The 25,215-nt window shown below is 42.6% G+C and overlaps 1 protein-coding gene across 4 annotated transcripts in view; it reads right to left on the bottom strand.

Moving 5' to 3' along the window:
- PRKDC (protein kinase, DNA-activated, catalytic subunit) overlaps positions 1 to 25,215 on the bottom strand; it is a 185,568-nt gene that overhangs the window by 96,627 nt on the left and 63,726 nt on the right. For all 4 annotated transcript variants that reach the window (XM_010357481.2, XM_010357483.2, XM_010357480.2 and 1 more), the window contains exons 31-40: positions 22,948 to 23,196; positions 19,475 to 19,698; positions 18,250 to 18,458; positions 17,756 to 17,888; positions 16,797 to 16,955; positions 14,876 to 15,079; positions 10,584 to 10,769; positions 10,104 to 10,208; positions 8,078 to 8,245; positions 6,376 to 6,503 (exon numbers count right to left, since the gene is read on the bottom strand). In XM_010357481.2, coding sequence (XP_010355783.2) covers positions 6,376 to 6,503; positions 8,078 to 8,245; positions 10,104 to 10,208; positions 10,584 to 10,769; positions 14,876 to 15,079; positions 16,797 to 16,955; positions 17,756 to 17,888; positions 18,250 to 18,458; positions 19,475 to 19,698; positions 22,948 to 23,196 — 1,765 coding nt within the window. The remainder of the gene's footprint in view (positions 1 to 6,375; positions 6,504 to 8,077; positions 8,246 to 10,103; positions 10,209 to 10,583; positions 10,770 to 14,875; positions 15,080 to 16,796; positions 16,956 to 17,755; positions 17,889 to 18,249; positions 18,459 to 19,474; positions 19,699 to 22,947; positions 23,197 to 25,215) is intronic.

The following is a 25,215-nucleotide window of genomic DNA, read 5'->3' as shown; positions in this document are numbered from 1 at the left end:
TTAATTCCAGGCACAGTGGCTCACACTTGTAATCCCAGCACTCTGGAGGTTGAGGAAGAAGGATCATCTGAGCCCACGAGTTCAAGACCAGCCCAGGCAATTTAGGAAGAACCTCTCTACATTAAAAAAAAAAAAAAAAAAAAAAAAGGCTGGGCTTGATAGCACACCTGTAGTTCCAGCTACTAGGCAGGCTGAAGGAAGACTACTACATGAGCCCAGAATTCAAGGCTGCAGTGAGCCATGATCACGCCACTGCACTCCAGTAGGGCAATAGAGCAAGACCCTATCTCAAAAATAAATAAATGAATGATAAAATTCAATGGAAGGAGTGGACCAAGAAAGCTAAATAGAAGCCTCCAGTGATTGTCTCCCCTGCAGAACGCCAAAATGAACAATTATCTGTACAAAAAAGCACCTTCATAAGAACCAAAAATCAGGTGAGTGATCATAGTACCTGGTTTTAACTTCATATCAAGGAAAGAGGCATTGAAGAAACTAAGAAAGATAGTCTTCAATCAGCTATACCACTCCTTCCCCATCCCCCAGCAGCAGTCACACGCAGGACACAGAAGCTGTGCACCTGGGGGAGGAAAAGCACTTCGCATTGGAACTCAATGCTATCCTGTCACAGCAGAAACCAACCCAGGGCAGAATTTAGCCAGCACTCACTGAGAGAACATTTAGACCAGCCCTAATCAGAGGCAAACTGTCCATCCCAGTGGTCAGAAACTACATTCTGGCAAGCTCTGCCACAATGGGCTAAAGTGCCTTGGGGTCCCAAATAAACTTGAAAGGCAACTAAGATGACAACAGCTGCAATTCCTGGGCAAGTCCTGGTGCTGGGCTGGGCTCAGAACAAGTGGACTTGGGGGGCACATGACCTGAGATACCAGCTGTGGCCACCATGCAAGTGCTTGGCCATGCCTACCCCAACCCCAGGTAGTACAGCTTGCAGTAATAAAAGTGACTCCTTTCTTCTGCTTGAAGAGGAGGGGGAGAATAAAGAGGACTTTGTCTTGCAACTGGGATACCAGCTCAGCCACAGTAGAACAGGGCACCAGCGAGAATCCTGAGTCCCAGACGACATTTTTAGACACACTCTGGGCCAGAAGGGAACCCGTTGTCTTGAGGGGAAGGGCTCAGCCTGATGGGATTCATCACCTACTGACTAAAGAGCCTTTGGGTGATGAATTATCAGTGCCAACCAGGTAGTACTTGCCGTGGGCCTTGGTTAAGACCCAGGGCCATGCTGGCTTCAAGTGTGACCCAGCACATTCCCAGTTGTCGTGGTCACAGGGAGAAACCCTTTCTGCTTGAGAGAAGGAGAAGGAAAAGTAAAGGAGACTTGCATTACGTTTCATGCCTTGCAACATGGGCACCACCTTGGCCACAGAGACGCAATATCCCCAGAGGGCTTCTGGGGTCCCCAGTTCTAGCCCTTGGCTCTTAGACAGGATTTCTGGACCTGCCCTGGGCCAGAGGGGAGCCCACTACCCTGAAAGGAGAGACTCAGGACTGGCAGCATTCACCATAAGCTGACTACAGAGCCCTTGAGCCTTGAGTGAAAATCAGCAGTAGCCAGGCAGTCCTCACTGCAGGCCTGGGGCAATGGTGACCACAGGGAGAGACTTCTCTATTTTAGGAAAGGGGAGGGAAGAATGAAAAGGACTTTATTTTGCAGCTTGGGTACCAGCTCAACAGCAGTGGAACAGAGCACCAGGTAAATTCCTACAGTTCCCAACTCCAGGCCTGGCTCATAGATGGCATCTCTTGACCCACCTGGAGGCGGGGCGAGATCACTGTCTTGAAAGAAAGGACACAAGACTGGTTAGATTTGCCTCCTGCTGATTGTAGAGCCACTGAGCCTTGAATGAACACAGGCAGTAGCCAGGCAGTGGTCACTTAAGGCCTTCAGTGAGACCCAGTGCTGTGCTGTGCTGTGTGCTTCAGGTCTGACTCCATGCAGTCCCAGTGGTGGCGGCTACAGAGGTGCTCGTATCACCATTCCCCCAGTTACAGGCAGCTCAGCAGAGACAGAGAGACTCCATTTGTTTGAGAAAAGTAAGTAAAGGAAACAAGAGTCTCTGCCTGGTAAAGCCAGGGAATTTTCCAAGATTGTACCAAGACCACCAAGGTGGTACCTCTATAAGTCTGTAAGAACCACAGTGTTACTGGGCTTGGGGTGCCTCCTACAGTAGATTATGACTTAGGGTGGCCCCTAAAGCAGATATGGCTTCAGTGACCAAAGACTTAGATCAAACCCCCAAGTACCTTCAAATACCTGGAAAGTCTTCCCAAGAAGGATGTATATAAACAAGCCCAGAAGACTACAATAAATACCTAAAATATTTAATGCCACAATGAACATCCACAACCATCAAAACCAGCCAAGAAAACATGACTTCACCAAATGAACTAAATAAGGCACCAACACCAATCCAAGAGAGACAGAGATATGTGACCTTTCAGACAGAGAATTCAAAATAGCTGTTTTGAGCAAAGGCCAACAAAATTCAAGATAACACAGACAAGGAATCCAGAATCCTATCAGATAAATTAAACAAAGAGACTGAAAAAATTTAAAAGAATCAAGCAGAAATTCTGAATCTGAAAAGTGCAGATGACATACTGAAGAATGCACTAGAGTCTCTTAAAAGCAGAACTGATCAAGCAGAAGAAAGAATTAGTGAACATGAAGGCAGGTTATTTGAAAATACACACTCAGAGGGGACAAAAGAAAAAAATAAAAAACAATGAAGCACACCTACAAGACGGGGTTTCACCGTGTTAGCCAGGATGGTCTCTATCTCCTGACCTTGTGATCCGCCTGGCTCGGCCTCCCAAAGTGCCGGGATTACAGGTGTGAGCCACCGCACCTGGCCAATATTTTACATTTTAAATAATTAAGAGTATAACTGGATTATTTCTAACACAAAGAAGGGATAAATGTTTGAGGTGATGAATACTTCAGTCACCCTGACCTGATTATTACACATTATACACCTGTATCAAAATATCTCATGTACCCCATAAATATATGCACCAATGTACCAACAAAAACAAAAATAGATCATATATCTGGGTTGAGCACAGTGGCTCACGCCTGTAATCCTAACACTTTGGGAGGCTGAGGCGGGAGGATTGCCTGAGCTCAGGACTTTGAGACCAGCCTGGACAACATGGCAAAACCCTGTCTCTACTAAAAATACAAAGAATTATGCGAGTGTGGTGGTGTGCCCCTGTAGTCTCAGCTACTCAGCAGGCTGAGGCACAAGAATCACTTAACTCGGGAGTTGGAGGCTGCTGTGAGCCACTGCACTCCAGCCTGGGAGACAAAGTGAGACTCTGTCTGAAATATATATACACATATATACATATATTTGATAAAATTCACTAGTAGCTATCTGGAGGCCAGGCGCAGTGGGTCATGACTGTAATCCCAGCACTTTGGAAGGCCAAGGCAGGCAGATCACTTGAGCCCAGGAGTTCAAGACCAGCCTAGGCAATATGGCAAAACCCTGTGTGTATACAAAAAATACAAACTAGCCGGGTGTGGTGGTATATCCCTGTAGTCCCAGCTACTCACGAGGCTGAAGTGGGAGGACTGCCTCAGCCCAGGAGGTCAAGGCTGCAGTGAGCCTTGACCACTGCACTCCAGCCTGGATAACAGAGTGTGACCCTGCATCTAAAAAAACAAAACAAAAAAGCCATGTAGGTCTGGGATTTCCTTTACAGAAAGATTTTTAGTTATTAATTCAATTTAATTACTTGTTAGGGATGTATTCGTACATTTTATTTCTTCTTGAGTCAGTTTTGGTAATTTATGACTTTCTATGAATTTGCCCATTTTGCTTAAGTTGCTGAATTTGCTGGCCTAATATTTTTCATAATATTCACTTATAATCTTCTTACAGTTTCTAAGAGGTTAGTGGGTTACATCCACCTCTTTTCATTCTTAAAAAGTTTTGACAAACTTTGGTTTTTCCTTTATTTTTGGTTAGCCTAGCTAATGGTTTGTCAACTCCTTTAACTTTGATTGTGAAAACAAATACTGATTTTTCTCCACCATTTTTCTGTTTCCTATTGCCTTCCTTTGTATTACCTTTGGGTTAGTTTTTTTTTTTTTTTCCTAGATTTTAAGGTAGAAAGTTCAGATTACTAACTTAAATCTTTCCTATTTTCAAACATAGGAATTAAAAGATATAAATTTCCCTCTGAGCACCTATTTATTTGTATCACATTTGGATATGCTTTATTCTTATTTTACTCAGATCAAAATACTATCTGACTTCCTTTGTAATTTCTTATTTGACCCAAGGGCTATTTAGAAATATGTTATTTATTAATTAGTTGATTATTTACAAATATTTTCAGATTCCCAAAATTTCCTTGTGTTGTTGAATTCTAATTTAACTTCGCTTTGGACAGAGAACATACTTTGTATGATTTCAACCTTTTTAAATTTATCAAGACTTGTTTTTATGGTCTAGTATATAGTTTGTCCTAAAGAATGCTTCAAGTATGCTCAAAGAGAATGTGTTCTGCTGCTGTGCAGAATTCTGTTTTATAGTTGGTTAATTATGATAACTTTTAAAATATCAGTAGAAAGGAATGAACTATGTCATGGATGAACATCAAAAACATTACGCTGAACAAAGAATCCAGGAATAAGAAATCACATATTGTATAATTCCACTTATATAAAATGTCCAGAGAAGGCAGATTTATAAAGACAGAAAGTAGATTAGTGTTTGCGTGGAGCTAGGATCAGCAATGGCAGTCAATTGTAAATGCTCCTATGGGGTTTTACTGGGGAATAAAAATGTTGCACGGTGCTGGTTGCATACTCAATAAAGTTCCTAAAAATCATGGAACTATATACTTACAGTTGGTGAAGTTTATGATCTGTAAAATACAACTCAAGACAAATTTACATGGATATTTACAAATTCAATATAGATAAATGCCAACTTTAAAAATTCATTGGAAGTTTACTATGAGAAGTAACCATGGCATCAAACCCTTACTTCAAAAATCAATAATCAGGGCCAGGTGGGGTGGCTCACATCTGTAATCCCAACACTTTGGGAGGCCAAGGCAGGCGGATCATTTGAGGTCAGGAGTTTGAGACCAGCCTGGTCAACATGGTGAGACACTGTCTCTACTAAAAATACAAAAATTAGCCATTGTGGTGGGGCATGCCTGTAATCCCAACTACTTGGGAGGCTGACGCAGGAGAACCACTTGAACCCGGAAGATGGAGGCTGCAGTGAGCCAAGATCACGCACTCCAGCCTGAGTGACAGAGCCACTCTGTCTCAAGAAAAAAAAAAAAAAAAATCAATAATCAATTATGTCCTATTTTTCCCACTATATTTTTGCTAAAATACTAAATTGTATTTCTGGTAATCAAACAATTCCAGTGATGAGACCTTCATTACACTGTAATTCCAGGCACTAAATTTAGAAGGAATAAAAGAATCAGAAAAATGGCCATTTGCAACTCTTAATGAAATTAAGTGATTCAGGGCAACCATAAAAAATGGAGCTAAACCATGAGGAAAATGAAACGATGCACATGGCTAGTCAATCCTAGCATCACTAAAAGCAGGACCACCAGACATTATACACCTCCTAATGCCATGAATAAGAAGTATAAAGTATCAACTATTAGTCTTGCCAAAATTTCAGCCTGAATCTAACTGTGCTTTTAGACATAACTTTCCATTTACAGAAAACCCAAGGACTGGAGGAAGAAGCTGAATGAAAGTAAAAGAATCAGATATATCCAGAAGACACTGTACAGGACAAGTGTCCAAGTTTCTCCAACAAAATAAATAATAAAGGAAGAGACTGTTTTAAATGCAGACTGAAGAGACACAACAGTGAAATGCCATGTATGAACCTTGTTTGGATCATATTTCAAATAACTCAACACTATCAGCATGTTTGAGACTACTGAGGAAATCTGGCTATGGAATTACTGATAATTTCGTTCAGTTGACAATGGTACTATGGCTATTCAAGAAAACTGCTTTAAGAGACATATACAGAAGGATTTAGAGGTGAAATGACATGGTGTCCGAGATTTGCTTTAAATTACAATAGCAGCAGCAAAAAAGAAAAATGATAAAAGGCCAAGATGAAGCTTGGAAAATGCTGAACTTTGTTCAATCTGGAGCCTTATTTATACTCTTCTTCTAGCTTTGTGTATGTTTGAAAAATATAATAATAAAAGTTTTGTTTTAAGGACAAAAAAATAAAGTTTAGTAGCAAGAATGTAATTGCCACTCAGCTGTTTATGGAACAGAGAAGATAATTTCCCACAAAACTGAAATGCATATGGTTTCTGAGATCCCAGACCAGAATGACTTACCTTCTGGCAATCCTCTTGAAACTGGATTGAAATAATTCTTCCATGACATGCTGCTGTTCCCGACAAAGAACTTCTGTCATCAATTCCAACAACATAGGGCTTTGAGATAATTCCAATGCATCTAGAAACTAGAAAAAATACATCAACATCATCAAAATTTTGTTGAGTTTTACTAAAAATATAAAAAGTTTCTTATGTAATAAAAATATATAACATATAGAAAAATATACTAGAATTTCACAGACTTAACAAATACCAGTATTTCTGTCATTTTTGTGGATATTGTGAGTGGCTGGTATATATCAATGTTCACTATACCGAGCCTAGATTCTTTTTAAGTTTTTTTTTTTTGAGACGGAGTCTCGCTCTGTCGCCTAGGCTGGAGTGCAGTGGCGCGATCTTGGCCCACTGCAAGCTCTGCCTCCCGGGTTCACGCCATTATCCTGCCACAGTCTCCCGAGTAGCTGAGACTACAGGCGCCTGCCACCACGCCTGGCTAATTTTTTGCAATTTTAGTAGAGACAGGGTTTTACCATGTTAGCCAGGATGGTCTCGATCTCCTGACCTGGTGATCTGCTCTCCTCGGCCTCCCAAAGTGCTGGGATTACAGGCGTGAGCCACTGCGCCCGGCCCTGATTCTTTTTAGGTTTTGCAGATGTTACTCTGCTCTCTATCTCAGGTTCTGAGAGTACATGGAGACGAGCCTTCAACAGGCGCCCCCTCCTTCACCATGCCAGGGACTCTTGCCCTTACTCTGATTCTGGTAATGTGCATCTTTTCCACACCGTCCTCACTACAGAGGGGATATCCCAGGCCACTCCCCCGATGTTCTCATCTTGACTCTCCCCTTTTCCGTCTCAGTTTCTGTTCTACTTTCTGGGAGATATCTTAATTTTATCTTCAGAATAGAACAGGTATGTTTTTTAAATTTTGCTTCTGCATATTTAATTTCCAAGGATCATTATCCTATCTTGTGGACACAATACCTTCTTTCATCTCTGAAATTATTCTGTGCAGTTTCCACTGCACTCCAGTCTAGGTGACAGAGCAAGACCCTGTCTCAAAACAAAACAAAACAAAAAAACACCAATGCATTTCATGTCTATGTCCAGACTTGGGTTCCATCCCCAAGATAACTCATGTGTACACAAACATTCCAAAATCCGAAACGCTTTTGGTTCCAAGCATTTCAGATAAGGGATGCTCAAACTATCGTATTAGGGATAATCACAAAATGCTTCTCAAATAATTGCTATTCTATTAAAATTTGGAAATTATTGGTAATATTCTATTTCTTAGCTTCTTTCGGTATTACTATTCATAACTTAAATATACTTTATACATTCCATTTTATGCATAAAATATTTCACAATTTAAAAATGGGAGAAAAAACCAGATTCTCGTGGATTCACATATACGCCTGTCACTGCTTTCCAAGTGAATTAAATGAATTCTCAGGCTACGCACACATAAATAATATGGGATATGGTGCTGATTTGGTATGTGCTTCCTCTTCTACAAATAATGACCCTAGTAAAAATGTACTGTGCAAGCTTTGTGTAGAAAGAACATTCTGAATAACCTATCGGGTGGTTTACAACTTCTCTGATTATGGGTATTTCACTCACTTCTTTTCATCAAGATATGTAACAAGAAAAAAAAATCAGTGTTCTCATTTTACTTGATATTACTAGAAACCAACCTTTTTCATGCAGTCCACATAATTATTGAACCGCGGAGTTCCTGGGGGAAATTCTCTGGACTGCATGGGGAAGTGAGCAACGATGAGCTGCTCCAGAACACGCCTAAGTTCCTCCAGACTGCCTCCAGTGAGGCTGGTGAAGAATGGAAGAAGAGTGACAGCTTGGCCCTGTGGAACAAGGCAGACATAAGAAACTGCACGAGTTATGGCTTATATATCCCACAGAATAAATAAAATTACTGTTTTCTAAAGACATTGCAAATAAAGCACTATGTGGAATCAATGAATCACTTCAGCATAATTTCTAAATTATATTAAAAACCAACCCGAATACAACTCTGTACCTCAGCTTTTTTTTTTTTTTTTTTTGGAGATGCAGTCTCACTCTGTCACCCAGGCTGGAGTGCAGTGGCACAATCTAGGCTTACTGCAACCTCCGCCTCCTGGGTTCAAGTGATTCTCCCTGCCTCAGCCTCCAGAGTAGCTGGGATTACAGGCGCCTGCCACTATGCCCAGCTAATTTTTTTCATATTTTTCATAGAGACAGGGTTTTGCCATGTTGGCCAGGACAGGTCTCAAACTCCTGACCTCAGGAGATTCGCCCGCCTTAGCCTCCCAAAATGTTGGGATTACAGGCATGAGCCACCGTGCCCAACCTATACCTCAGCTTTGACTGTTACCCAGGCTAGTCAGTTGACTCCAGCTATGGACACATAAATAAATGCGACATGGTGCTGATTCGGTATGTGCTTCCTCTTCTACAAATAATGACCCTAGTAAAAATGTACTGCACAAGCTTTGTGTAAAAACATTTTAAATAACCTAAGGAGTGGTTTACAACTACACATTGCAGAACTACATAAGAACTTCATACTGAGCTTAACAAGAACTAGGAGTTGATTCCTATTCTCTCTTGCATGGCAGATAAATTCCAAGACTGTCTACGGAGAAATGGGAAACTTGATTAATCACACAGCAGAAAATTCCAAAGAATTATCCCCTTTATCCAGTAAAAAGGTCCCTTGAATTAAGGTCACTTTTCAATAGTGTTTAAAATCTAATTGTTCTAGGACTTTAAAATTAGTAATCTTAAAATGACAATATTTATTAATTCTTGACCCTAAAAATCACCAAAAATTTTTATATTATTTTTAATAGAAAAATGACTGAGTAATAGTCATTACAGCCAATTTAAATCATACGTATGCAAACACAAATGTTAATTCATCCAAATATGATAATCTTATACTTTAAAAGAAATGTTCTAGGCCAGGCGTGGTGGCTCACACCTGTAATCCCAGCACTTTGCGAGGCAGGCAGATCACTTGAAGTCAGGAGTTTGAGAGCAGCCTGGCCACTATGGTGAAATATACTAAAAATACAAAAATTAGCCAGGCCTGGTGACACACGCCTAAGATCCCAGCTACTCGGGAGGCTGAGGCACGAGAATCACTTGAACTCAAGAGGCAGAGGTTGCAGTGAGCCATGATTGCGCCACTGCACTTCAGTCTGGGCGACAAAGCGAGACTGTTGCAGAAAAGAAAAGAAGAAAAAGAAAAAGAAAAGAGAGAGAGACAGAAAGAAAGGGACGCAAGGAAGGACGGAAGGAAGGAGGGAGGGAGGGAGGGAGGGAGGGAGGGAGGGAGGGAGGAGGAGGAAGGAAGGAAGGAAGGAAGGAAGGAAGGAAGGAAGGAAGGAAGGAAGGAAGGAAGGAAATGTTCTCATGTCTTGGAGAGACACCCTGAACTGAAGCAGGTACAGGTCAGATAACATGCCCGGCCTGCTTGGCCTTCCTTGCCTGCTGACGGGTGGGTTGACTACACAGGTGAAATAAACACGCCCAAACAGGATGGTTATCGAGACTGGCTAGTAAGTACAGGGGGATTACTGTGCTAGTCTCCCTATTTTTGAACATGTTTGACATTTCCCATAATAAAAAATAAAAAACATCACAAATATGCAAAAATAAAAAATATGAAAATAGAAGAGAATGTAATCCAAAAAAAATAAATATTTCACTGTTTACCTTTAAATGTAGATCCAGTTTTGTGTCAGCAAGTAGACTAATATATGTTGTAAAGACTTCAGGGAATGAACCATGACTTGTATTAAAAGATACAGATGAATCAATCTAAAGGAAGGAAAAGAAAAACAGGACACATTTGTATATTACATCTTTATTTCCTTTGTTTAAATTCCAGAAATGAACTGTAAATTTAATTATGGGCTTCAATAATATTTTCACAATCTTATTGTAAAATATTGTAATACTATCTGTTAAGATAATACATGCAAAGGCACATTAAAAAGATATAGCATAAGAAACAGTAAGTCTAATGAACAATGGAAAAAATTTAAAAAGGTAAATATAAGCAACTATCCTGTCAAAATATCTTATTTGTCAAACCAATGAGCTTTTGGAGCAATCTCCATCAAATTTTAAAGACACAAGTTACAGAGTTCAGAAGAACAAACATGACTGCTTTTTAAAGGAATCTCAAAATACCTGTAAAATTTTTGCCAGTAAGGCCAGCACTGCCATTTTAGTTTCGAGAGGGGAATCTTTGGCCCACCAGGAATCACACTTCTTCCAGTGTTGCAGAATTGTAGTTGCAAGTTTCAGTCCTTGGTGTTTCTGGCTTGCTCGCTCCCTGAAGCTCTGGTCTAACATGCCGTTCAAAACGGTACTCACCTAAGACAATTTCGTTGTGAGTGAAGAAAAATTCTTAATTTTGAAAATGACAGAAAACAAAATTTACCTTTATTTCAAAGTTATTCTTGGAAAATAAATAAGCTATTTCTATAATAGATGTTTATCTACTTCAAAACTCCTCGAGTTTGATTTGAGGTGCACCTTAACCATAGTTTTTCCACAGGAAGTACAGAGTGACCTTAGTTATGTCATCAGGCTCATCCAGCTTCTCCTGGCTTTCCTAGTCTGGGCAGTCTAGGAAACAGGAGTCAGCTCTCTTCTGTCACCACCACCAGCACTGTACATGCATGCACACGCACACACAGGTGTACACACACAAGCACATAAATACGCACATATGCACAAATGCACACTTCCTGTCCCACCACCACTGTACATGCATGCACAAGCACACACAGATGTACACACATAAGCAAACATGCACCCAAGCGCATACTTCTGGTCCTACCACCATACAGGCACACACTAGCACACACAGGTGTACACACACAAGCGAACATGCACACATGCAAATGCACACTTCCTGTTCAACTACCATCATACTTGCACACCCACATTTCCTGTCTCACCACCACTCCTGCAACAGAGTGACAGGCTCATTTTGATCAGATTAACATTCACTATTCCTGCCATTCTGACTATGCAAACATTTTTCACAGACGTTCCAAGTAGAAACAATGCTTTTCCCTTTTTGCACATTTTGTACTCCGTGAAGCTAATCTTGTTTGCTTTCATTGCAGTTTTCAATGTGTCTGTCATTAATTCGTCATCAAACTCTCCCAAGTTATGAAATTGCTGCAAGCCCTCTAAGCCTATCAGGTCTATCTGCCCCATCTCTGTGGCAACTCAGCTCCTGATCTGCAATGCTGGTGCTGGGCCATCCACGCCTCTGTGGAGGGCTGACATACTGCATCTAGCACCTTCCCGTCTTGGCTTACTGCGTGATCACTCTCCACCCAGCAGCAACGTGATGAGAGTGCACAGGGACCTCTTGGGGATCTGGCATGTCTAAAACATCTGCATTCCACTCTCACATAATGGATAATCCAGCTGGATTCAGAACTCTAGGCTGGAGACTTCTCTTATGAATTGTGGAAGAAATCTGGTTCAAGTCTTGCAGTGTCCACACTGCTGCTGAGAAAACATATGTCATTCAATTTCTAGATCCTTTCACACATAACTGCTTTTTCTCCAGTGGAAACCTGAGAATCTTTTCTTGTAGTGAAACCCCAGGGTTCTGAATTCTCAAGAAATGTGCTCCACGTGGAGCTGTTTCTGTGCACCATGCTGGAAACTCCATGGCCCTCTCCTACCTGGAAACTCAAAGCCTTTGCTTCTGGGCTCCTCTGGAGCTGTGTCCTCAGCAAATGTCTCTCCTGGCCCCTGCCTTCTGGAGCCAAGGCCCTGCTGCTCAACCTCGTGCATGAATCCCTAGTCTCCTCCTCATTTCTCTCGTGTTTTCCATTTTGTCTTTTCACTCTACTCTCTGTGAAAGTTACTCAAGTTTACCTTCCAAACTCTTTCATTTTTAGTTTCTGATGCCTATGCTTAATTCCCGAGACATTTTTTGTTCTCTGATGTTCATTCTCCAAAGCAATTCTTATTTCACAGTTTTGTCTCTCATCTTTCAGTTTTACTTCTCCACCTTACATTCCCATCTGAGTGAACGGGCCTTGCCACAGTTGCCCATGTCCTGCTATACCCTCTGGCGTCCCTTTCCCCAAGTGCCTGGGCCCCAGGGCTGCCGGCTCACAGGTATTTGTTTTGTTTTTTGTTTTTTTTGAGACGGAGTCTCGCTCTGTCGCCCAGGCTGGAGTACAGTGGCCGGATCTCAGCTCACTGCAAGCTCCGCCTCCCGGGTTCACGCCATTCTCCTGCCTCAGCCTCCCGAGTAGCTGGGACTATAGGCGCCCGCCACCTTGCCCGGCTAGTTTTTTGTATTTTTTAGTAGAGACGGGGTTTCACCGTGTTAGCCAGGATGGTCTCGATCTCCTGACCTCGTGATCCGCCCGTCTCGGCCTCCCAAAGTGCTGGGATTACAGGCTTGAGCCACCGCGCCCGGCCCCGGCTCACAGGTATTACCCGCCTGGAAGTGCTGTGCAGCATGCAGGGCTCACTGGTGGGGAGGATCACTGTCGCTGATCCAGCTGGCTGTGATGCCTGCATCTTTATTTTCTCTTAGGGCTTGTCAGGATATTCTGGTGCCCTGTCAAGGGCAGACGCTGAACTGTATTCGGAGGGAAAGGGCAGACAGCCTCAACGTCTAGAATTTAGGTAGGTTTGCACTTAACTTCCCTCTTTTCCTGATGGTATCCATATATTCAGCCATGCCAGAGCTCCCCAGTCTGGAGGTCTCTATCCTCTCCAGGGAGTCACTGCCTCCTGCCTTCTCTTTAAGTGGGATCAGACCTCCAGCAGCAGGGAAAGGAGGCTGCCCTGTAGGGGAAAGCTGGCCTTTACCTAATCCTTTCTTCTCAGCCTCTGCTCACCCCTGCTCTCATGCCTGCCCTGCTGGGGCTCGGCACTTCCAACTTCCCATGTTGCCACACCTGTCCTTTAGATTTACAACTCTTGTCACTCTTGGAAATCCTTTTCTCCTTTTCTCTGTGTCCTTTGAGACTGTAGTGGTGTTTTTGTTAAATCTCATTCTGTTACTTTAGAGGAATTTAGGGCAGCAATAGAGGTTAAGGTGTATGCTTTTTCTGTCATTTCCATCAGAGGTCATAGTTTACGAAATCAGAATGTTAAATCTGAGTGTCATCTACTACGATTTTATTTCTAATTTCAAAGAATACAAATTCCTACTGCAATCTACCACAAAAGATTCCCTTACAACACACAAGCACTGTTTGCAATAGAAGCTCAACTTACGAAATCATGTACTCTCCCTTAAAATGGTCATACTAACAGTTAGCAGTTTCTGTCCACAGAACAAATTAAATTTCAAAATCCCAGAGGTTTAGCAAACGAAAGTCAACTATATATTAAATACTGATCTCCAGAGAGTCAATGTGAGGGGGAAAGGGGGACACAGCAGGAACGTGTCAGAAATGGTAACTCAGCATCAAGGCCACAAGAGAGCTCTGAGAACAGCGAGGTCTACCGGGGTGCGGAGACCTGCCTGCAGCTGGTGTGAATGCAAAGTCAGCTCTGGGCCCCAGGATGGGTTTATAAGCTCCAAGCCCACGTCTTGGCAAACATCAATATCCTGCATAGCTGTGCCTTATAATATTTAGGTTTAGAAATTTGCAGAGCATGAGGGATAGAAAAAACAATCAATGTTTCATCATCCAGTAACACTCATTAGCTATTTATTTTTTTGAGATAGAGTCTCGCTCTATCACCCAGGCTGGAGTGCAGTGGGCATGATCGCCGCTCACTGCAACCTCCGCCTCTCAGGTTCAAGCAATTCTCCTGCCTCAGCCTCCTGAGTAGCTGGGATTACAGGCGCGTACCACCATGCCTGGCTAATTTTTTGTATTTTTAGTAGAGACAAGGTTTTGCCATGTTTGCCATGCTGGGCTCGAAATCCTGACCTCTGGTGATCCACCCACCTCTACCTCCCAAAGTGCTAGGATTATAGGCATGAGCCACCATGCCTGGCCTAACATTCATTAACTATTGATAAGTGGTATGTTTTGGGTTTTTCTGAGTTTGTTAAAAGCAAGAGCTTTTAACCTTCTAGGAAAAAGTCTTGTCATGCTTTAATGAAATATTTCAGGAATATGGCAACCCTTTTATGAGGATTATATAAGAAAATATTGACCAGGCGCAGTGGCTGACGCCTATAATCTCAGCACTTCGGGAGGCCAAAGCGGGCAGATCACTGAGGTCAGTTCAAGACCAGCCTGGCCAACATAGTGAAATCCCGTCTCTATTAAAAATACAAAAAATTAGCTAGACGTGGTAGCAGATGCCTGTAATCCCAGCTACTCGGAAGGCTGAGGCAGGAGAATCACTTCAATCTGGGATGCAGACATTGCAGTCAGAAGAGATCGTGCCACTGCACTCCAGCCTGGGCAACCGTGCAAGACTCTGTCTCCAAAAAAAAAAAAAAAAATTTACTTAAAAGAAAATTTTGTTACCATTTTGGGATTATCCACTGATGACTGCATGAGCTCCAATACAGCAAGATCCAGATTTTTCAATAATTCCATGTTGATAGTTTCTGAGAACAAGCTATAGAAATACTCCCCATGGGAGAAGAGGATGACGCTGCTCTGTAAGCTGCCCAAGGATGGCGTGGACAGCACTGCTGGGTTCAGGAGAAGACTCACGAGGCGCTCACACTGGAAAAAAGAAAGGAGAGGTACCATAACCAGGGCACATCTTTGCATGGCACAGAAAGACCATTGGCAACTAATTAACTTTGAAATTGGAAAATGACACAGGTCTAAAAAGAGCCTGATACGTGAAGTCTGGATTGAAGCTGAAATTGTATATATTTCAACTAGCCTTCATGTTCTAGGTTTCATTTTGGGAAAGAGATCTTCCTTGACTCATATTTCTTCCAAATGTCCAAAAATCTTGTAGTTGTTTTTTATTTTTATTTTTTGAGACAGGGTCTCACTCTGTTGCCCAGGCTGGAGTGCAGTGGCATGATCTCGGCTCACTGCAAACCTCCACCTCCTAGGTTCAAGCGATTCTCTAGCCTCAGCCTCCCGAGTAGCTTGGATTACAAGGGCGTTCTACCACCCCTGGCTAATTTTTGTATTTTTAGTAGAGATAGCATTTCACCATGTAGTTCAGGCTGGTCTTGAACTCCTGACCTCAAGCAATTCACCCGCCTTGGCCTCTCAGAGTGCTAGGATTACAGGTAATAAACCACCCTGCCCAGCCTTGCTGTTTTTTAAAGACAGGGTGTCACTCTGTTGCCCAGGCTGGAGTGCAGTGGCATGCTCATGACTCACTACAGCCTTGACTTCCTGGCCTCAAGCGATCTTCCCACCTCAGCCTCCTGAGTAGCTGGGACTACAAGCATGTGCCACCATATCTGGCTAATTTTTAAAATTTTTTTTGTAGAAACAGGGTCTCGCTATGCTGCCCAGGCTGGTCTCAAACTTCTGGGCTCAAGCCATCTGCCTACCCCACCATTGTTGCTTTGAGGGTACCGTCTATTAAGGATGAGTATTTTTAAACAATTTAAATATATAATTGTTTACATTAATTGGACAAAGGGGTGAAAAAGGGGTTTCTGCTACAGAAGCAAGGAAGTTGAGATGGAGTGAACACAGAGGGCTGGCTGAAGATTTCAGCTAGAGCAGGGACTATTTAAAGTCAGCCCTGGCCGGGTGCGGTGGCTCAAGCCTGTAATCCCAGCACTTTGGGAGGCCGAGACGGGCGGATCACGAGGTCAGGAGATCAAGACCATCCTGGCTAATACAGTGAAACCCCGTCTCTACTAAAAACTACAAAAAACTAGCCGGGCGAGGTGGCGGCGCCTGTAGTCCCAGCTACCCGGGAGGCTGAGGCAGGAGAATGGCGGGAACCCGGGAGGCGGAGCTTGCAGTGAGCTGAGATCCGGCCACAGCACTCCAGCCTGGGTGACAGAGCGAGACTCCGTCTCAAAAAAAAAAAATAAATAAAGTCAGCCCTGCATGGTTCAAAGAGCCATGAGAATATTTTTTTTGGAGACTCTGGTTCCTCTGGGATTATCCTTCAGAGGCCCTCCCAATCATCCATGTGAAGGACCACCAAGGAGAGAAGAGGCCACATGTCAACACGGCTCAGCTTCATAGTCACAAAACGTTCTCTAGCTAATTCCTTTTGGAAACAAAGTGAGATAGACAAAACCTTAATTTAAAAAGAATGTTGTTCTATTCCGTTTTTTTTTTTAAACTATTGAGAAAATAATCTTTCAGAAAGAAAGTTGGCTCATGCAAATCATACAATACTTGTCCAGCTAAAACCTTACTACCCCAATTCGACAGTTTCTAGAGACACCTGCAAGTGACATGTGTATTTCTATTATTAGGGGAGTGCAGCATGAAGAGGTGTTTTTCCTACCAGTCCTCCAAAAGCAAAGGCTAACTCCAGAAGTCCGCTGGCCAGCTGCTTACAACTGAGGTCTAGAGAAGGCAAACACTGTCTCTCATCTCCGGGGGCAATGCCTTTATAAACCAGGGAAAGAAGTTCTGTGCCAATAGAATGATGCAGATCTGTGGACTAAAAGAAAGCCAACGTTGAAATGCTTAGCAAAAAGATATTTCTTAGAAGAAAATAACTTCACTCCTCTCATTAAATAAAAAGCCCACTTCAGATAGCACTGACAATTACCTTCCTATATTCAGAAAAATTTTAATTCAACTTTGCTTTTGTTGTTCTTGCTGTTTTGAGACAAAGTCTCACTCTGTCGCCCAGGCTGCAGTGCAGTGGCACAATCGTGGCTCACTGCAGCCTCAAGCTTCCAGGCTCAAGCAATCCTCCCACCTCAGCCTCCTGAGTAGCTGGGACTATGGGTCCGTGGCACCCACTCCTGGACAATGTTTTTGTGTGTGTGTTTTTAAATTGTTTGTAGAGATGAATCCCTGCCATGTTGCCTAGGCTGGTCTCAAACTTGTGGCCTCAAGCAATCCTCCTATCTGAGCCTCCCAAAGTGCTGGGATTACAGGTATGAGCCACTGTGGCTCAACCTTGCTTTCTATGCTAGATTCTTCATTTGTGTTGTCTTGCCACAAAGGTACAACAGCAGTTCCTAAAGTTTTTCAGAAAGCTGCCCTGGAAATATCTGAATGTCCTTTATTTTACTTTCATTTTATATTTATAAATTTTTACATTTGCTTTCATACTTATATTGATATATAATAGATATAAAGATAGATAATATCTACATGTCTAGAGCAAGTATTTCTATAATTCCCATTTCAGCATGCTCAATACATAAAGGACTTTTAAGAATATAAATAAATACACTAATTACCATACTAAAGCTAAAATAAATGTAAAAACAAATAGGTTATAGTTACCTGAGATGGTAATATACTATGCAGAAGCCCAGCTCTGTGAAGCTGTTTACAGGCAGACACAACAGCAGCCAGCCTGCTCCTGTCCATTTGCGCGTCAGGGCCATACAAGTTGACGGCACAAAGCTCCTCAATGCTGGCCATGCGAGAAAAACAGTAAATTAGGTGAGCTCTTATCTCATTAAATTATTAAGATACACTGAAAAAAATGTTTGCACTGTTATGAAAGCAGAGGCAACACCTAACAGGATCCATATGCACTAAGCTAGCATGGAGATCAAACACAGTGCTAACCACATCTGAAGTTTGCTTAAGTTTGGTGCAGGGAAGGCACTGGTTATATGTGATTTCTAAGCAACTATTGAGGTCACTGGCAGCAAACATCCCACTAATATGAGCCTTCCCTGAGGAAGCAGGAGCAGCTGCAGGAGCACAGCAACATATTAGGGCCTGAAATTCCAGGACAACACGTTCCCGATTGTGACCTAAGTACCCACCTCTGTGCTGTTATTTTCTCTCTCAGATGGGTCTCCAGGATATCTTTGTATGGGGACATCTTTAGCGCTTTCATCAGGTTCACACAAACGTCAGGAAGATGAGCCATAACCTGGACGTCTCCGATGTTGAAACCTATGCTTGCAGGCTCACACAGCGTCTGCACCAGGACTCTCATCAAGTGTGTATTACACAAGTCCTTCTTCAGGAGCTATAACAGATGGTTTGATAAAAACACTTCGTCAGCCAGCATTTCTATTTTCACCAGAGTGTAGGGCCCACGAGATTGGGAACTTCTGCCTGACTAAGAGAGAGGTGGACAGAGTTTCTCTGTAAAACAGGGGCAGCGTAAACACGTGAGGTTTGTGGGCTAGACGGTCTCTGCTACAACTCCTTATGCGTCTGGTAAGAAAGCAGCACAGACAACAGGTGGAGAGAGGTGCACATGCTCCTATATAGCTTTATCTACGGAGCAGGCAGCAAGTGGGGTTGTATCCATGGACAGGGTTTCCCAGCCCCTGACTCAGGACACTGCTGCATCCCAGGGCCTGGTGTGCCATAGGCACCTGGCAGAGATTCCCTGAATGAACTGACTGGAGTTTGTTTACACAATAAGCCTCATGGATACATCTATAAATATTTGCTAGTATGTGTTTCCTAAGGTAAATGTTCGATCACAGCATAAAATACAGGATCCAATAAAACAATTAGAAAAAACTATTTTGTATTTTATTCACACAACGAAACTCTGAAGGACATGCAAAGTTTCATGATTTTCAATAGATGGTTCACCATGACTGTAGTTATTAACGATGCATTGTAATTTTGCAAATTGCTAAGAAAATAGATTTAAAAGTTCTCATCACAAAAAATGTTACATATGTGAGGTAACAGATACATTAATTAGCTTGATTTAGCCATTCCACAAGGCAAACCATATCAAAACATCATGCTGTATAACATAAATACAGTTTTTGTCAACTAAAATAAACTGACAAATTTATTTTGACAGATAACTCTTCTGAGAATGCAAAGTTTTAGAAAAGCCAAAACCTGGCCTTCTCTTCCTGGTTCTTTCCGAAGTCAGGAAAAGCTGGGTTGAGAGGACAAAAAATAATAATAATAATAATCATAATAATTTTTTTAAGCCAAAATCCCTTCTAATAGAAACCTTTGAAGCAGTTTTCTAGTAAAAAAAACTGACCTCAAATTAACAGAGCAGCCTACCTTCCATCCTTCTGGGGAGGTGTTCAGCAGAGTCGTGGTGAACTCCATAATCCGGACTACAATGGTGCATTTGCTGTAGTTGTACCTTTCTCCCTCTTGGGGGCTTGGTCTGTCACCTGCTGCCCCAGTGCCAAAGCACTTTTCTGCTGCTATAATGTCATGCATGGCAATGCTTTCTAAAAAGAAAGCCACTGCTTTCAAAAGTGAAGACTGGGCTTCAGTACCTGGAAGCAATTATAATAAAATATTAATATATGCTTCCTTTCAACTCCACTAAGATTAATATAAAATTGCTTCTCTAAGTATAGGTATGACATACGTTCAGCAAAAGTTCAAAATTTTTCAAAAGAAACAGCTTAATAATAGCTGAATAAAGTGGCAGTTATTGCTTCTCATATCAAAAGGACACACTGATGGAAGGTCAGGTCTTTATTCTCAAACATTACATGTGAGAAGATAAATTAATATGATCATTTTAAAGGGCAATTTGGCAATTCATACCAAGTTTTAAAAAATATGCATGCCAATTTCTATCAAATGTTTAAAAACTCATTATGCTTTGATCCAGCACTGAAATTTTAACCTAATGAAATGACTGCAGAATTGTAGAGGTGTGGTTGTAAGAATGTTCTTTTTAGCATTGTTATTAATAATGAATGCTATTAATAATGAAAAAGTAAAAAATCCTGTCCTTCAAAGAAGGACAGAAACAAATTATGGAGCAGTCTTCAAGCAGGTGTGGACGGGCACCAGTCATCTTTTTTTTTTTTTTTTTTTTTTGAGACGGAGTCTCACTCTGTCGCCCAGGCTGGAGCGCAGTGGCCGGATCTCAGCTCACTGCAAGCTCCACCTCCCGGGTTCACGCCATTCTCCTGCCTCAGCCTCCTGAGTAGCTGGGACTACAGGCGCCCGCCAAAGCACCCGCTAGTTTTTTGTATTTTTTTAGTAGAGACGGGGTTTCACCGTATTAGCCAGGATGGTCTCGATCTCCTGACCTCGTGATCCGCCCGTCTCGGCCTCCCAAAGTGCTGGGATTACAGGCTTGAGCCACCACGCCCGGCCAGGCACCAGTCATCTTATGGAATCAACTTTCAGATCCATCCTCAAAAGGGCTTTGTCATAAAACTCATTTGTCTGAAAACACCCTGGAGCTGGTTCTCCTTTCCCTTCTCAGCCTGTTCATCACGACTCTCCTGCTTAATGAAAGACAGACCCACCCTCACCTCTCTCCAGTCTAACTATAGTTTATTATTCTAAGGTACACAGCCCTTCAGAGCACCAAGGGACAATTTAAAATACTTGTATACTGTTGAAAGAGTAAAGGCAATGATTGAGTAAGAAAGTCTTTTTGTAAGTCTCACAGTTTCTAATTCTTTGTTTCCAACATAATTTAAGGAAAGTCAATCAAACTGTCAACTGACCTCATTAAAAATAATTTTGATAACATGCATTTTGATGTATTCCAAGAACTGAGATAACTTACATTAAGAATTACTCGGCCGGGCGCGGTGGCTCAAGCCTGTAATCCCAGCACTTTGGGAGGCCGAGACGGGCGGATCATGAGGTCAGGAGATCGAGACCATCCTGGCTAACACAGTGAAACCCCGTCTCTACTAAAAAATACAAAAAACGAGCCGGGCGAGGTGGCGGGCGCCTGTAGTCCCAGCTACTCGGGAGGCTGAGGCAGGAGAATGGCGTAAACCCGGGAGGCGGGGCTTGCAGTGAGCTGAGATCCGGCCACTGCACTCCAGCCTGGGCGACAGAGCGAGACTCCGTCTCAAAAAAAAAAAAAAAAAAGAGAATTACTCTCAGCCAGGCGCCATGGCTCCCAGCACTTTGGGAGGCCAAGGTGGGCGGATCACAAGGTCAGGAGATCAAGACCATCCTAACACAGTGAAACCCCGTCTGTACTAAAAATACAAAAAATTAGCTGGGCGCAGTGGTAGGCGCCTGTCCCAGCTACTCGGGAGGCTGAGGCAGGAGAATGGCATGATCCCGGGATGTGGACCTTGCAGTGAACCGAGATCGTGCCATTACACTCCAGCCTGGGCGATAGAGACTCCATTTCCAAGAAAAAAAAAGAATTATTCTCAAAAACCAGATATCCTTGAATCCAACAGAATATTGAATTGTAAGACACACTGCAACCATGGATCTGTTAAATATGGGAAAATGTACATTTTAGAATAAATCAAATATGGCACTTATTTATGTGAACAAGTTTGTTTTGTTTTATTTTCTGAGAGAGAGTCACTGGAGTGCACTGGTGCGATCTCAGCTCACTGCAACCTCCGCCTCCGGGGGTCAAACGATTCTTGTGCCTCAGCTTCCCGAGTAGCTGGGATTAACAGGGACCTGCCACCACGCCTGGCTAATTTTTGTATTTTTAGTAGATATGGGGTTTCTCCATGTTGGCCAGACTGGTTTCAAACTCCTGACCTCAGGCGATATGTCTGCCTCGGCCTCCCAAAGTGCTGGCATTACAGGTGTGAGTCACCGCGTCCAGCCATGAACAAGTTTTTTTAATACTAAAATCTATACATACAAAAACAGAATTCCAACCACGTAATTTTACAGTTTATATGTAACAATTATCAAAATTTTTATATTTGTTGTGGCAGTGAAAAATGTAATGTGTACTAATAATAAACATAATCATAACACAGAAGAAAAATTTTTTTTGAGACAGGGTCTCACTCTATTGCCCAGGCCAGAGTACAGTAGCACAATCACGGTTCACTATAGCCTCAACCTTCCAGGCTCAAGCGATCCTCCCACCTCAGACTCCCTAGCAGCTGGGATCACAGGTGTGCATCACCACGCCTGACTAGCTTTTGTATTTTTTGTAGAGATAGTGTCTCGCCATGTTGCCCAGGCTGGTCTCAAACTCCTGGGCTCAAGTGATCCTCCTGCCTTGGCTTCCCAAAGTCCTGGGATTACAGGAGAGAGCCACTGCGCCCAGCCAAGGAATCTTTAAACACATACACCTTTTCATTAAAAAGACATAGATAGGGATATAGTAAAATCTTAAGCAAAAAAACTTAATACTTTAGGATAAAATCATTTGAAGGGTATGAAATGATAATATGAATTCAGGGACTCTGCAAAATTTCTAATAAAGCAGCTATATTTTAAAGCCAATGATGCTGTATATAAAACTGCTACAGTATTTATTGTTCGTGGAATACATTTTCTTAAAGTAATACTAATAGTTTTGTGTATTTAAAATGTCAACATTTACAACACACCAGAAAGTATAACTTTTTCAATTATATAAAACTATGAGAAAAACTGTATTTGTCAACTTTGAAGTGTGAAGGAAGGAACCCTCGTGGTGAGGTGACATGAAAGCACGGGCAAGGCAGCCGCACAGCACCTATTGTCATGTCGCTGGGATTCTGACCTGGCAGAGCCACTGCGAAGGGTGACCCTGGCAGCATGACATACACCAGCAAGAGGCAAGGGTGACCTACCCAAAACCTGGAGCGCTCCCACAATTCTCTCGCCAATGAAAGTGTTGTAGCACTCCAGCGCAGCTAGGAGCAGGTCCAGCCAGCACAGCGTGGTCTGCAGGCTGAATGGCCCCCGCAGGTGCAAGAGGGTGGGCTGGGCCAGGATGCCCGAGGGCTGGTCACAACCGCCCCCCTCAAAGGTGTTGATGATAAGAGAGATACCTTCTTCCTTGAGAACATCTTTCAGCCACAAATTAGGGGATCTGTTGCCTTTAAAAAGAAACAAAATTAAAATACACACACATACCTACATTTCTTTAATCTTTATACCTAAAATTTCAAAATGATATGGGACAATCTTTTTTCATTTTACTATGCATTCAATTTGTTTCACTGTAATAACTTCCAAGAATGTATTTCCAACACAGCCATTCTCTTCAGGTTCCTTAAACATTATAAAAATAGTTGGACACCATTTGGAGTAGCTGCATACTAATACTCTTTCCCCTGCCTTTTTATTTAAAAATCATTATTCCTTTAAGTCACAAAACAGCATTTGCAAATGAGAACAATAATATCTACCTCTTGGACAGTTACAAAGATTAGCAGAATTAAAGTAGTTAATATTTGAACATATGCTTAGAATAACATCTACCACACATAAGTGCAGCATTTGTTAAATAAGAGAATCCAATAAGCTGTTTTTTCCAAGAAATTTTCTTTTAAATATTAAACTTCTTCTAAATTAAAAAGACAAATACATAAAACTGCATTCTGTATGCTCTGAAATCAGTAGCACCGAAAATGTCAAATCATTCTGACTCTAATGAAGAATTCAAATCTCTGATGTATTAAAAAGAGAACATTTGGCCGGGCGCGGTGGCTCAAGCCTGTAATCCCAGCACTTTGGGAGGCCGAGACGGGCGGATCTCGAGGTCAGGAGATCGAGACCATCCTGGCTAACACGGTGAAACCCCATCTCTACTAAAAAAAAATACAAAAAACGAGCCGGGCAAGGTGGCGGGCGCCTGTAGTCCCAGCTACTCGGGAGGCTGAGGTAGGAGAATGGTGTGAAAAAAAAAGGACATTCGGCTGGGGCTGGTGACTCAGATCTGTAATCCCAGCACTTTGGGAGGCTGAGATGGATGGATCACTTAAGGTCAAGAGTTCGTGACCAGCCTGGCCAACATGGCGAAACCCCATCTCTACTAAAAATACAAAAATCAGCCCGGCATGGTGGTGCATGCTTGTGGTCCCAGCTACTCAGGAGGCTGAGGCAGAAGAATTGCTTAAACGAGGTGGAGGTTGCAGTGAGCCAGTATCACGCCACTGCACTCCATCCTCAGCTACAGAGTGAGACTCGGTCTCAAAAAAAAAAAAAAGAGAGAGAACATTTTGTACATTAAGAAGAGGAATATTCTGTAATGTTCTGTTACTTTCACTAAGAGGAGACAAAGAAATCTGTAATAATGAGCAAAAAATAAATAGTAAGATATTTAAATTTTACCTCAAGAACGACAGAAGGAAAATGATAGAAAGAAAGGACAAAGAAAGGCAGATCGAGAGAGAGCAGCCAAGTGAACATCACAAGTAGAGAGAGAAGCTGAAGACGCAGACAAGCACGCTTGGGGTTGGGGAGCCTGCCCAGCCCTACTTCTTCCTTTGTCTCCACTGAAGACCTGCTGTTTCTGGGCCTGGGCCACACTGAGTCTCAGTATTCAGAAGCCACCAGGAGCTGTCTCTCTTGGACACACGTCAGAGGGACAACCCTGCACCTGTCGTCAAGTCCTACTGATCTGGGTGTTCATGTACCCAGGACTGCTGCTACATAGTGAGCTAAAGAGACACCTGACACAGACGCTTAAAAACCACTGAAGGAAGCTAGATGCAATGGCTCACACCTGTAATCCCAGCACTTTGGGAAGCCAAGGCAGGAAGACTGCTTGGGGTCAGGACTCAAGACTAGCCTGGGCAACATATTAATACCAAGACCCTATCTCTATAAAAAAAAACTTTAAAATTAGCCAGGCCTGGTAGCCACGCCTGTGTTCCCAGCTACTCAAGAGGCTGAGAAAGGAGGATCACTTAAGCTCAGTTTATGGCTGCAGTGAACTATAATCATGTCACTGCAACCTAGCCTGGGCAACAGAGGGAGACCCTGTCTCTTAAAAACAAACAGGTGCTGCACACCTGCAGTACCAGCTACCAAGGAGCTTGAGACAGGAGGACCACATGAGCCTAGGAGTTTGTGTCCAGCCTGGACAACATAGTGAGACTTTGTCTCTAAAA

The sequence above is a fragment of the Rhinopithecus roxellana genome, chromosome 9, assembly GCF_007565055.1.
Source record: "Rhinopithecus roxellana isolate Shanxi Qingling chromosome 9, ASM756505v1, whole genome shotgun sequence".
NCBI classification, from domain to species: Eukaryota; Metazoa; Chordata; class Mammalia; order Primates; family Cercopithecidae; genus Rhinopithecus; species Rhinopithecus roxellana.
This window is presented reverse-complemented; position numbering and strand designations above follow the sequence as displayed.